Raw genomic sequence first — 13,531 nt, 5'->3', positions numbered from 1 at the left:
CCGCCTCGCCCCGCGCGCCGTCCCGGGGCGGCCCCAACCACCAAGCCCGTTGTGGTGTGGTGTGGTGTGGTGTGGTGTGGTGTCCCGTCCCGTCCCGAACCGAGCCGAGCCGAGGCGACGCGGCTTCTGCCCCGGAGCAGGGCGCCGCCACTTCGCCGCGGGCAGGGGCACCGACGAGAGTGGCGGCGGCGCGGGCGCCACCGCGCATGCGCGGGGCCGCTTAGCCTGCAGTACCGGCTTTTGGCCAGCAGGTGGCGGCAGGGGGCCGCAACCGCGCCGGTCCTCGGGTGCTCGGGTCCTCGGCTTCCCAAACCGTTTTCCCGGAGACCCGCAAAGGAAAACGGCAGAAAAACGCACCCCACGCCGTCTCGGGGAGGAAATACCTGCCCTGAGCAAGGCTGGAGGGGAGGCACCTGCCCGATGGCAAACTGGGAGCGGAGAGGAAGGCGAGGGGACACCCAGTGGGGCGGGGAGGGGGGGAAGGCTGAGCTGCCCGGGCACCAGCCCAGCGGTCGCAACAGCGCTGGGGGTTCTGTGCCCCCCAGTGGGGGTGGGACGGGCCTCTGTGGGCACAGAGCAGCCTGGCCCGTGGCTCCCCGCCCCGGTCTTGAGGCCAATGCTGGCACGGTGGCAGCAGCGCTCTGCCTGCCCTGCAGACCGGTGCCAGCCCCTGGCAGCTGCCCGTGTCCCACCCTGACCATGCCGTCTCCCTCCAGGTGCCCACACGGGCCCCAAGGGAGCCTTCAGACCGCCTCCCCGGCAATGCAGCTTGTGCTGACGGGCCTTCTTCAGTGCCCCGCATCTCTCGCTGTGGGAGCGAGCTCTCCCTTTCTGAGAAGAACTTTCTTCTTATTTCCAACCTGAACCTCCCCTGGCGAGCCCCGACAACCACCACCATAAGAGAGCAGATGTTTTATTAAGACACGCTAAGAAGAGGAGGGATACAAAGGCAGTTGGCGGAGTGGGAGTCTTCTTCCCGAGCGGAGTCCATTCTCCTGTCCGTGTTGGCTTTCATGAGAGCTGCCAGGCGGGAGAACCTCCGTCCTCCTGATGTGCCCTCCAGGCTGTAGAGGTGCCCCAGTAAGGAGAGGCAGCGGGTCTGCTGAAGCTTCCAGGCGAGCTTCTTCCTCCTGGCACACAAGAGAAACTGCTGAGCCCAGAGGCACGGCTGTAGAGCACCAAATCAGGCTGGGCAGGGGAAAGTGGGGTGGCGGCTGAGACACGTCCGCCTCCTCAGAGGAAGGGAGCTGGTGCTGGAAGGGCTGCCGGCATGGAAGTGGGCAAATGAAGAAGTGCTGCCAGGGGCAGCCGACCGCTACAGAGGGTGTGCTGGCACTACGGCACCGAGGGGGGGGGAAGTGATGCCAGGCACCAGCAGGAGAAGGACTATCGCAACTCTGCGCCTCCTCATCACGCTCCCCGCCCCGCACGCACACCTTAACCCAACCCCATCCCGTCCCTGGAGGTCACTCCAGACTGCCTTCCTTCCCTTGTTAAGCCCGTCCTCCCTGTTCACACCTCTCTGTTCCCAGGCACCCCTGGCCTCATCTGAAACGTGCCAGCAGGTGCATCCCTCGGCACAAGCTGCTTTCTACCCAAAGGCCCAGGGACCGCACAGGGGGGCAGCGTGAGGCTGCACTGCCCGCTGTTTGACCCACACGTCGTGCCTTAATGCCTCGGTCCTGCTAATGAGCTATGGGACAGCGTAGGTATGGCCTGAAGTCCAGGCAGGCCTGGGCCTGAATGCCTGGCACCAGAATACTCTTCCTTTCCCATGTGCTCCCTTCTGCTGCTTACCGAGCCTCTGGCGGAAGGGAGGGTGTTCTTCTGTTTGGGGCACAAAGAGCACCCTGAAACCTTTCCCACAGAGACTTGACAAAGGCTCCGGCGCGCGTCTGAGGGAATCGCTTTTTCAGAAGGCTCAGCGCCCGCCTGCTCATTTTCTTGGCCAGCTTCACGCGTCCTAGATTACAGCAGACCTGCACAGGAAGAGGGAGACGGGCAGACATGGACCGCTTTCCCAAGCCTCTCCTCCTGCAGAGGCTGCAGAAATGTACCAGGGGCTGGCTATAGCAGGGACGCCCCCTGCAAGAAGGGAAAGCATCCGGCTCCATCCTCCAGGACACCCCTCTGCGTCACCCTGCCGCTTTACCTCCCCTTTGAGGCTGAAGAAGGTCGCCTCCTCAAAGCAGTCTAACGCAGTTGCTGTCTTCTCCATGGAGTTCCTCAGGGCCTCCGCTTCGTTGAGCTTCATAAGGGCCTTCGAGCAAGCACACAGGCAGCAGGTGAGCATCGGTGCAGAGCCCCTGGCCAGCTCCGTCCTTCCCACTTGCCTCCTGTGGCACCTGCCTTAGGAGGGCCCGCATCTCCCCACGCGATCCCTGCCCTAGCACAGTGGCCCGTGGGCTCGGAGCTCAGGCACCAAGGGAGCCTTCAGACCGCCTCCCAGGTAAAGCAGCTTGTGCTGACGGGCCTGCTTCAGTGCCCCGTGTCTCTTGCTGCGGGAGAGGCAAAGCGCAGGAAACAGTCCGGCTCTGCCCCCGCTGTTTCTTTTGGGAGGCCCCTTAGCGGGCGTGTCCTGTTGCAGTGGACTCCAGGTGCGGTGCGTGCTGGTAAGCAGGGCCACTCACCATGTAGCTGTTGGAGACGTGCAGGTAGGCAGCCGCACACTCCAGCAGGTAATAGAAGGCTCGGGGAGCGTTGCCTATGGCCACATAGTGGCGAGCCAAAGGCACAAGCACTGATTCGATGATGGCTTCGCATTTGCAGGAACACTCGCCACCGTCCTCCTCTTCGGTCCTGCTGGGCTGCGCAGTTGTCCCTTCGCCCTCTGGTGGAAACCGCTCTGACGCTCTGGTCAGCGGCAGGATGCCAGGAAAAGAAGAGAGCAAAGAGCGGATGAGCATCACCTGAGATGACCCTGCTCTCCCTACAGGTAGCAACAAAAGCCCAGTTTCCTGCTGTCTCATCCCAGCTCCCACCCCACAGCCAGCCTCCTCCTCCCAGAGCTGGAGTCCCAGCCAGCAGCCAAACGGCAGAGCTCCATCTGTCTCCTCTGGAGCTCACTGGTTTCCACAATCATCAGAACCTTGTCTCCTCACCTCAACTCCTCCTCCGAGAAAGCCTGCTGCTGCTGCAGGGCATTTGCACTACCTGGGAAGAAGAGAGAGCGTGTCAAGGGCCTCCCCACGTAGCCCGGGCTAAGAGCTGCGGGCTTGCAAGGCTCCTGCCGAGCAGACCCAGGGCACAAGAGCTGCGGTGATCATCCTCGTCCCCTGGCTCATCCCTGGCAAGCTGGGGCCCACCAGGTCCCCAGCACATGGGCCTGGGCTTCCAGAGGGAGGGGGCTCCGCAGCACGCACACAGCCTACCCTCAGGGGTGTGAGTCCTGTCCTTCTTCAGCTGTTCTCCAGCGAGCACCAAGGCCTCCCAGCTGTGCCAGTCATCCTCGTCAGCAGAGCCCTGGCAGTCTTCCCCATCCTGGGGACTGGGGACGGCAAAGCGGTGGAAGGCCACAAAGTCCCCTCCGTGGCAGCTCCGGCATTTGTGCGCGTGCTTCTCCAGGAACGCAGCACACTTGCGCTGCGCGTTGGCCCTCTGCCTCTCCGGCCACAGCTCGTAGGCTGCCTCCCGCAGCAGCGGGGCACAGAAGGCCAGGACGCCAGCCCGCCACTCCATGGGCTCCTCGCTCATAGACGGCCTCTCCGCCCCTGCAAGGCAATGGATCGTGGCCTCAGACAGAGTGGTAGAGGCATTCTCAACAGCCGCTGGGAATTTCCCTCTGCGCAAAGCTGGTGGGGGAAGGCCCCTTTCAGCTACAGCGCTCCTGGGTCTACGTTACTGCCACCACTTACCGCTCCCTGCCTGCTGAGAGGTGGCCGGCCCCTCTCTAGCATCTTGGACGTCTCTGGGCACCCCTGTGTTCTTCAGCCACTTAATGATGTTGTCGCCCACCAGCACGTCCAACAAGTAATTCATCTGCTGCCTGATGCAGGTGGGAAGGATGTGAGCCAGCAGCTGGGTGGTAAACACCGGCCCTATGATGGCCGCAAACTTCAAAACCGTCTGCTTCATCAGCGTGATCCGGTCCAGCTCAGCCAGCGCAATCTCTGTCAAGAAGAAGCAAAACGTCTCTCTCTTTTGTGTCCCACAGCCTGAGCTTGGAGAGGCTGGACATTTCCACCACGGGAAACAGGGTAGACTTTGGCCTCTCTTCCTCAAGATGGCACCTGCTGGGCAATCGCATCCCAGGGGAATGTCTTCAGGATGGCTCCACTCCTCTGGCAACCCCTGGCCACAAGGCCCAGGGATAAGAGAGACCCAGACAAGAGCTCCTCCACCAAGGATGGGGAGGGCACGATCCTGCGGGTACATGCGACCCGCGATGCGACCTAGCAGAGCTGAACTAGGCTGACGCCCAGCAGTGCACACAGAGAACAGAGAGCGCTTTCACCACCTCAGAGCTGGACTTGGAGCTCCCCGCAACTGCTGTGCGCCTCACAGGTAGGCTCACAGCTGGTCCACAGCCCGGAGGGGGACATCTGTGCCCTTAAGCACAGAGCTCTTTCTGCTCAGACCGGAGTCGCTTTCCTGGCAGGGACCCCCCGGCTGAGCGGGTGACTCCGCAGCATGCCGATGCCCAGCCCCTCTCTCATGTGCACCCCAGGAAAGGACCCCAGCACAGCCGCGAACCCAGCCCCTCACCTTTCAAGGTGGCCGGCAGCACGGTGGTCTCCAGGCTGACATCTGGTCTGATGGTGCAGACCCTGCCGCTGTTATTCCCAGCACTGGAGCTTGAGGTGGCTGAGACGAGGTGTGAAGCCTCGACTGCAGAAGCTGGGGAGAGAGAGAGAGAGCATGAACAAGGTGGGGCAAGTCCAACCTGTCACGGTCGGGTGCGCTTCATGGCCCGCACCGAATGCGGTCAGTGAGCGGGGCAAACCGGTTTCCACTGCAGTGTTTTTGTCTGCATCACCCTTGCAACTCTTTTTCCGCCTTCAGACCAGCTGCCCAGCTGTACTGAATGAAAGTCCCGCGACAGAACACAGCAGTTGCTGCCTTTGACAGCGCTACCTCCCACAGCCAGGGAAATTGCTGGTGATAATCCAAAAGGCAAAGCCCATGCAGGCTGTCCCCAGGGCAACAGCACTCTGCTTGGCATTGCTCTTGCAATTACTGCTCTTGCATTACTGCCAAGCTCCTCAGTTCCCAGCGCCTTTGCGGGCATTTATGGTTTTGGATTACAGTTTCCCAGGTCTGTCCCTCTCCTGCAGAAGGGCTTTCTTCTCAAGGGAGCTGGTGGCTTGCCAAGGTGACAGCAAGGTGTGCGGGAGCCCACACCTCAGCCAGATCAAGTTCTGTCCTGCTGCCAGATCGGACTCTGCCCAGACTCACTGGAGAGCCACAGGACACGGTTGTGCCGGGGGGACGGAGGTGCAACAGCGTCTAGCCAGTGCGCAACAAGAGTGCTTACCGACCAAGCCCTCCCAGTCGTCCTCTGTTTCTTTGTCCTGCCTCCCAGTGCGGAACAAGAGCATGTTGTTGCAACGCAGGCAGCGCAGCAGTTCCTCGCAGTAATATGGGATGCCAGAGCTTCTTTGGATCAGGAACCTGGGCAGGAGCAGAGCCAGCAGTGACCAACACCAGGGAAGTACGGTGCGACACAGTTCTGATGGGCGGGCGGCGAGTCACTCAGCCTCACAGGGTAACCAGCCTCTTTGTCACAGCTACGGCGCACTTCAGAAGGGGGCGGTCCTCCCACTGGCTTGGACCCCCTTGGTTTGGGACCCCCTGACCCTACACCGTTTGCTGGAGTCCGTGGGGAAATGGTCGTGGACAATGTCCCAAGCACAACACAGCAAGCCTGACCTTCCCTGTCCTCAGGAGCCCAGATCTGCTCTGGCAGCTGGCTGGACCCCTGCTCCTGGGAATCCCTCCTGCAGCCTGGCCACATAGGTCAAAGCCTTTTGCACGCCTCAGCCATGCTAAGGCTTGGGCACCCACTCCCTCTGCTCTCCTCTTCTCTCCCCTTTCCTCCCTGCCTTGCCCTCCCTCCTCTGCAACAGCAAAGGGCTGTCACTGCCCACGTGCTGCATCTTGGGAGCTGCCTATTCTTAGCTCACGCCTGCTGTGGTGAGTCTTAAGGAGAAACCCAGGTCCTTGCTGGAGTCAAGGATGCTGCCAGAAGGCCCCGTGCTTCCTTTCCTGCGGGGCGACTTCCTTCCGTGGGCGGCGTAGGTCCAGCCCCTCCGGAAGAACTCCCTGGCCTGCAACATACCTTGCTAGATCCCTGGGGATGCTGACCACTCCAAGGTCCTGGCAGGCTTTCTGCACCACAGCTGCAGGTTTCAGCTCTTCCAGATGAAGGCAGCTGATTCTCTGGGACATTGTGCTGTCTGCTGCAGCTTTGAAAAAGCTCTCCGTTCTCTCGTGGCCAGGAGCTAAGCTCATGACCATAAAGAGCGTGACGCTTTGGAGCACGGGCCACATGATAATCCAGGAGGCAGGGTCGATGAAGTGGGCGTTGTCGATGACAAATATGCCGAATTCTCCTCCAAGGGTCTGAAAAAAGCAGACGGTTCTGTGTGGGGTCTGGCGGATTCTCAAGCGTCTTCTAGGGGAGGAAATGTAGCCCCTCTCTCCGGAGACAGAGAATACTCAGAAGTCTCTCCCCAGCCGCTTCCCTCTTCAGAAGCTTACTGGCTGTTCATTTCTGCGAGACTTTAGGGTCTCCTCAGACATCACTTGCCCTTCTGAAGGAGGGAACTTGGGCAAAGGAACGCAGAAGGCGTCAATCCTCCTCCAGGGCACATACCCTCCAACTTAACAGGAGGCGAGCTACTAGGCATATGGGGAGGGCTCGAGAGGGGCTTCTGGGAGGAGGGTCTCCTGGGCCCTGAAGGGCGATGACCCTGGCACGTCGTCCTGCTGCCCACTCAGGCCGCTCTGATGTGGAGCCTGCAGCGGGCAGGGTTGTTTTCTTTCTCTGACCCAGGTGGAAGGAGGAACGCTCACCTTCTGTAGCACTTGCGTACAAGTCAGGTGCAACTCCCTTTTCCTTGGAGTGTCATGCATCTTGCGAATCTTGTCCGGGATGGCAAACTGGACAGGAAAGCGGAGTCAGAAAGAAACATCATCCTGGGACCAGGCATGCCTATCCACCAAGCTAGACGGCAGAGCAAAGCGCCTCTGCTTTTGCATGAGGTCAGCACGAGCCTCTCTTCACTGGCCTTTCCAGGGTGCTGACCAAGACACCTGGCTCATGCACAGGACATGAAGTCACCACAGGCAGGGAGCCTCCCCGGACCCAGGAATCAGAACGCGGTGCCATGAGCCCCGCAGCTCCCAGCCCGCAGCTAAGCCTGCCCAGCGGAACACCCAGACAACAACCAGACTACCTCAGGAGGCCTCCCTCTGGCTCTCACCTTGACGAGGAAAATGTCATTGAGGAGGCAATATCTGCTCTCTTCTATCGCCCCTTGGAGCTTGGCCTGCAGGGTGCGCTGCCTGTCCTCGCACGTTTCACCCGCCTGCAGGCCCAGAGCCCTGGCCACCAGCATACGGATGGCAGAGAAGGGCTGCCTCACGTTGGCCTCGGTCAGTTCCACGGTGACAACCCTGCGGTGCAAAAGCAAAAGGCACCTGAGCTGCAGAAAAGGCCCCCAGTAGCCCACGCCTGCCAAGACAGGAGAGCTAGAGATTCACGCCGCCTGGTTCTTACTGCAAAGGAACGCAGGGTGCGCAGTCCCGGGGGTGGGGGAGGAGGGCCAGGCACAGGGCAGAGGCATCGCAGTCTTCCACGAACGTCAGGGGACGGGCACGGGAAGGGTCTCAAAAAACCCACGTACCTGTGCCTGGCGGCCTGGCCTAGAAAGGCCAGCTCGGTAAGTAAGTGGCTCTTTCCAGAGCCCAGGACGCCTACATACGCCAGGATGTGCGGCTGTCCCAAAGCCTCATAGGCCTTCAAGCTGCGTTCAAAGAGGTCAATCTCCACCTCGCGACCTGTGAAGACCAACCAGGAAACAAGCTGCTGCAGCATGCTGAAAAGCAGGGCGGCATTCCCTTTTGCTGGCACGGCGGCTTCCCCCCACCATGTCAGCAAGCCTGCCTACACCCAGGCCTCCTTCCAAGCCCCTCATCTCAGCTTTGGCACCACTGCCTTCCTTAGAGCACTAACAGACCCGCCTGCCCGCTGGCCACACGGCGCAGCTCCTAGGACCTCTTTCACCTCGGCTTCTCCTCCCAGAGGCAACGAGATTCAGCCAGCTGGACGCAGCTCCCCACACTGATCCAGCCCAAGACTGGAGGGCACACTTTGAGGCACTGCAGGCAGCTGCGCCCAAAAGGCATGCCAAACATCTCACTGCACCCTGAGCTCCAGAGCTCTTGCCAGCACCCTGTAGCTAAGGCAGCGTCTTCGGGCCTGTTCTGGTTTTGACTGCGATACAGCTCCTTGTCTTCACAGGAGCTTGGAGCGAGCTGTGATGTGGTGGACTTGCCACCAAAGGAATGCTGAGAACACACTGAACCCTTGCCGAGCAGTGCTGGCACAGTGTCAAGGCCTCTGCACTTTCTCATGCTGCCCCACCAGCCAGCAGGCTAGAGGAGGGAGGAAGGGAGGAAGGGAGCGAGCGGCTGTGTTGGGCTCAGCTGCCTGCCGGGGTTAACCTCTAGCAAGGCGCACACCTTTGGGCAAAGGGAAGCAGCTGGGGTTCTGAAGAGCGAGGACTTCTCTACTTACCCAGCAAGGGGCCATAGTCCGACCTCTCCTTGGTGAGACCCATGTCAAAGATGCTAGAAGGGGGAGAAGACAAAACATGCGTCTCACTTAGCTGGTCGGAAGCCAGGGAATATAGAGCCTGCTGTGTTAGGGGAGGAGACTCTCCGCAGGTAACTGCTTTTCTTTCCAGCAGCACGCTATCCGGAGCGTGCTCCCCGGCCAAAGTTCGAGTGGACATGCCAGGACAGCTTCAAGCACAAAGAAGGCCAGCAGCCGTGGCGGGACAGCAGAAGGTGTTGGGAGTCCCTCGCCAGAGGCCAAAACCAAAGAAAACCCAGATGGGGCAAAGAAGCCAGGGTGTGCTGTAGGCTAGTAGACTGCTTTGTCACCCTGGACAAGCAAAAGCAGCCTCTTGGAAAGGAGGACCTGTGTCACTTAGTGGCTCAGGACACCAAGCATCTGGCACCTTTGGCTCAAGTCTTTTGATAGTTTTCAAGAGACAGCAACGTTAACATTCAGAAGGTCCTCCAACTCTGGCCCAGAGGGACACCTGAGAACTGAGCAGGCAGACAGGAGGAAGAGTGGCCCAGTGGCCCACCTTTCCCCAGGGCGACATGACTGACCCAAAGCTTCCTGCGCAGAAGGAGCTGGGAAAAAATTCCTCCTTGCGTCAGAATGACCTCTGCCATAGCCTTGCACGTAGTGGAGCAAGCACAGCGCAGGGAGCCCAGCGGAAAGCCGCTTGGACAAAGCCTGCATGGCTAGCGTGCGTCTCCAAAGCAGGACAACCTTCCCCACCCCACTGGCATCACTCCCGGCTCTCTTAGCAGCAGGAGACAGAAGGGCAGAGAGGTACAAAGCAGACCCGTGCCAGGCCTTTGGATCTTCTTGGCCACGGGGAAGGGATGTCTGTGGGAGACCAGGCTGGTCTTTTGCTGCACAGCTCCTTTTTGCCGGCCAAGGTTGCACCCTTGGGGTCCCTGTGCCCCCATCCAGATGGCTCGGAAGACACTCACCACTTCTCGGTGATCCCCACATATTGATAGATATGGCCGGGATTGGTAACGCCTTTCAGCTTTGTCTCCGGCAACTCCTTGAAGAAGTAACCGGGCAGGCGAGAGGCTGCGTAGGTGGCTTCATCACAGGACACCAGCCTAGGGTAGTGCACCATCAAGCGGGCAGCCAAGTTCACCTTATGGCCAATCACTGCCACAGAGAGAGAACACGTTGACATGGTTAGGAAAGCAGCCTTGCCCCACCCTTCAAGGCCAAGGGCTACTTCCCCTTGTTGTCCATAGGTGCATGCCCAGTGGACTGCACCAATAAGCACACAGAGCTGAAATCCACACGAAGGTCTTTTAATTAATTAACTAATTATATAACTCTGCAGAGTCAGGTGCTTGGCGATCTTTTGCAAAGCCAGCACACTTCAGACTTGAATCACCGTTATTTATACACAGCAAACTTGCAAAAGCTATCTCTTTGGCTACTTTCGATTGGCTATTACAGCTCACCTAACTTATGTCTACTGAGTTTGCACATTACAGAGGAAGAGCGGGGGAGGAGGGGACACCAAATCCCACATCAGCATACATTAGCATTTTGATGGGTATGTTTTTTAATATGTTTATGACCCTTAATGAGCAAAAGGTTACTATAGATCAGTCTGGAGCTGTTGCTCTCCTTCTTGTTTTTACCTTTTATCCCATATCTTCCTTGCTTCTGCTAGCTCAAGGCTGCCTGTCTCTCTGCTCCCTTATTTTCTCAGCTAAAAGACTATACGAGCTATAGAAAAGACTACACAAGCTACGGGCCTCCCTATATTCTTCAAGGTTTCCTTGTTTTTTTTTTCCCCAGCTTTGGGACTACACCCTCAGGCACAGGTCAACCCAGCGGCAGGGCAAGCGGACCCAGCGGGAACCACAAGTCTCTGAGCCCATTCTCCCACCTCAGGTGGAGACCGGTGCCATCTGGGCCGCCACCGGCAGGCTGTGGCATATGTGCTTGCCCCAGCCTGCCCATCTCTTCATGACTGACATCCTTAAGCGCACCCACGCCAGCCTCCCACTCTTCAGACTAAGGTGCGGTACCTGTATGTTCGGCCCTCTCAGGGTGGCCACAGAGGCCGCAGAACACCGTCCCGCTGGTGACCCCGACGGACACTGCCCTGGCACGCAGGGAGAGAAGCGCAAAGTCAGTGGCGCCCCAGGCGCAGTCCTGCTCGCCCCGCTCCGCCCCTTCCCACATCTCCCCTTGGCGCCAGCCAGGGCCACCTGCTGTCCCACAGCCAGGGCGCGTCTTGGGGACTTGGAGAGCTCGGGGCGCAACACACCCCGCTCACAAGGGACACGGGGAGGGCGCACGCAAGATGGCTTGGACCCTTCCCCTGAGGCACGATGGCTGCGACCTGCAGCAGGCCACAGCCCCTCTCATTAGTGGAGGAAAGCAGGTGCTGCCCACAGAGCACCTACAATGCCAGCGACTTGAGATCACAGGGCTGGGCCCGAGCCCTGTTCCTGGCCCTGTTGCCCAGAGGGGCCTGCCTCTGGCACCAAGGAGCCTCGTGCCCTGGTGAGGGCTCGCTCCAGCACCACGACTGGCAGGCTCTGCTTGGAGGGCCTGCGCCTGGCTGCCCTGAGCTAAGCCCAGGGGCCGCCTGCTGCCTCTCAGGGTGCTGCCTCAATCCTGCCAGGGACAAAGGAGGCCAAGCCAGGAGGCCACATCTCTTGCTGGTCAGCCCCCTTGCGCTGTCCCAGGCAGCACGCACGCCCTGCAACGCTGCCACACACTCACTCAAGTTTCCTCAGCGACGCGGAGCACATGCTGACGATCTGAAGAGCGCTTTCCAATGCATGGATGCTCTCGTGCTGCAGCTTTGCTCCAGACAGTCCCAACACACAGAGGAACGTGCAGCCCTGCAGAGGACGGATGCAACACATCTGGTTACAGTGCCTGTGGCCAGCAGCTAATGTCGTTCCGCTGCAGTCGCCAGGGAGACCAGCACAGCTGCAGGTCAACACAAAGCCACAGAGGACTGATCCCACCGGCAAGGCAGAGCTGCTTCTCAGTCCCTCTCCACTAAACAGACACAGGCCACCCTCTGGGGGTGGGATTGCTCCCCCACGCTCACCTTATCAAACAGGAGGCTTTTGTTGATTTCGCCCTTGTGAGGACTGAGGATTGCTGAAATGATCCTGTTGGCATTAGAGAGGCCCCTCCTAAGATCCAGTAAGCTGGCCTCTGCAGAAAACTGCAGCTGGACAAAGAGGCTGGTGACTGGCCGTAGCTCAGACCACAGGTGCAGCGGCACATCCTCATCCATCTGGAAGGGAAGAGCACGACAGCTTTGCCAGCCTGTTCTCCCGGGGGTTCCTCTGGGCCCGTGCCATGTACCAAGGGAGAGCAGGCGTGCTCGCAATACCAGGTACTACTGGAGGAAGGGTAAGTCCTCTGCTCGGTGCCAATCGCAGGCCAGCCCGCGGCAGGCAGGTCATAGCACAGTCATAGCACAAACGACAAAGGAGGGGAATGTTCCAGCAACACCCCATCTTGTGACAAGTACGGACGCGAGGGGCGACCCTCTGGCACGTCCCAGGGACTTGAGCAGACTCGCCCCCTTGTCCTCGCCTCGTGCCCACAGCACGTCCCAGAACAAGAGTCGTGGAAAAGACAGAGGGAAGGCCACCTCCCGCCACCCGCGCCTCTTTGAGGAGCAGCACAAAATGGGCAGTTTCCTGGCACATGCAGCACCAGTAGCCCTGGCATCAGTTCCCCTGGGTTCCCGCCTCAGGCTGCTTTTCCTTTCATTTGTCTGTTTTCACGAGAGCTCCACCCCTGCAATGCACACCTTCTTCTGCCCTCCCAAAATGCAGCCTCCAGCAGCGGTGGCCTTACCTTCCTGAGAGCGGCTGCCGGTATGTGCTTCTTCAGCCTTGCTGCCACTGTAGGATCACTGGACATGATAAGAGCTGGCCTTCGGTGCCCTAAGGGAAGCAAACACAGGCCTTCACTAGCAGGACGGGACTAGAAGGGGGCTGAAAGACGGGGCTAGCGCTGGGCAAAGCAGAGCAAAGATTCTTTGGTGTTTCCTCCTGCTCCCCTCTGCAGCTGCTCGGCCGGAGACGTCCCCTGGCAGGAGGGGGCGGCAGCGACAGCCTCAGCTGAAGCACAGGAGGGCCAAAGGTACGAACGTTGACTGAAAGGTGGAAGAGGGCAGAGGGAGTTCCTCCCTGGAACTCTGAAGCAGGCAGGCCCCATTTTTCCCGCCAGTCCCAGAACACGGTGAAGCAGGGACTCACTTATCCTTTCCAAATGCCGCATCTTCGCGTGTTGGTCAAAGCGGCCTGCAGCATCTTGGCGTTCCGATCCAGACCTGTGCTCCATCCTCAGAACCTGCAGACACGCAGAGGGAAAGTACTGCCACTGGCCGCCCCAAGGAGCCCCAGGAGACACAGCTGGCCCCTCCACTCTCGCTTTCCAGAGAAGGGCAGAAGCTCTTGGTGCAGCAAGCCCACTTCTCTGGATTTTCAGCTGGGACAGAAGTGCCTCCTCAGAAGGACCAGAGCCACGCAGGCATCACCCAAGCATGCCCCAGCTCTCAAGGACAGCTGCGGCGACCCACGGGGGACATTGCTGGTGGGGCCCAGACCCTTCCCGTGCTTCCCTCGGCCCCTCACGCCAAGCAAACACAACCCAGAGATACCCCTGAGGTGGAAGGGCAACTGCTTCAGCTCTCCACCAACCCTTACGGCTACAACTCTCTCCATGTCCAGCGCCTCAGCCTTCTAGCACCTGCCTCCTTCCCTTCCGGGT

General features: G+C 59.7%; 1 protein-coding gene across 3 annotated transcripts in view; it reads right to left on the bottom strand.

The window, feature by feature from the left end:
- Nucleotides 1–897: 897 nt before the first annotated feature.
- Nucleotides 898–13,531, bottom strand: part of LOC310889671 (adenylate cyclase type 10-like) — a 40,913-nt gene continuing 28,279 nt past the window's right edge. For all 3 annotated transcript variants that reach the window (XM_083817495.1, XM_083817496.1, XM_083817497.1), the window contains 20 exons: nt 13,018–13,111; nt 12,614–12,702; nt 11,850–12,041; nt 11,513–11,634; nt 10,810–10,886; nt 9,736–9,925; nt 8,741–8,793; nt 7,848–8,001; nt 7,425–7,617; nt 7,015–7,101; nt 6,278–6,561; nt 5,474–5,610; nt 4,705–4,836; nt 3,855–4,109; nt 3,372–3,710; nt 3,102–3,153; nt 2,631–2,853; nt 2,153–2,260; nt 1,798–1,979; nt 898–1,130 (listed from right to left, as the gene is read on the bottom strand). In XM_083817495.1, coding sequence (XP_083673621.1) covers nt 917–1,130; nt 1,798–1,979; nt 2,153–2,260; nt 2,631–2,853; nt 3,102–3,153; nt 3,372–3,710; nt 3,855–4,109; nt 4,705–4,836; nt 5,474–5,610; nt 6,278–6,561; nt 7,015–7,101; nt 7,425–7,617; nt 7,848–8,001; nt 8,741–8,793; nt 9,736–9,925; nt 10,810–10,886; nt 11,513–11,634; nt 11,850–12,041; nt 12,614–12,702; nt 13,018–13,111 — 3,177 coding nt within the window. In that variant the 3' untranslated portion in view covers nt 898–916. The remainder of the gene's footprint in view (nt 1,131–1,797; nt 1,980–2,152; nt 2,261–2,630; nt 2,854–3,101; nt 3,154–3,371; nt 3,711–3,854; nt 4,110–4,704; nt 4,837–5,473; nt 5,611–6,277; nt 6,562–7,014; nt 7,102–7,424; nt 7,618–7,847; nt 8,002–8,740; nt 8,794–9,735; nt 9,926–10,809; nt 10,887–11,512; nt 11,635–11,849; nt 12,042–12,613; nt 12,703–13,017; nt 13,112–13,531) is intronic.

The sequence above is a fragment of the Anser anser genome (genome assembly GCF_964211835.1).
Source record: "Anser anser genome assembly, chromosome: Z".
Classification (NCBI taxonomy): domain Eukaryota; kingdom Metazoa; phylum Chordata; class Aves; order Anseriformes; family Anatidae; genus Anser; species Anser anser.
Note: the sequence above shows the minus strand (reverse complement) of the source record. Positions and strands in the feature narration are given on the sequence as shown.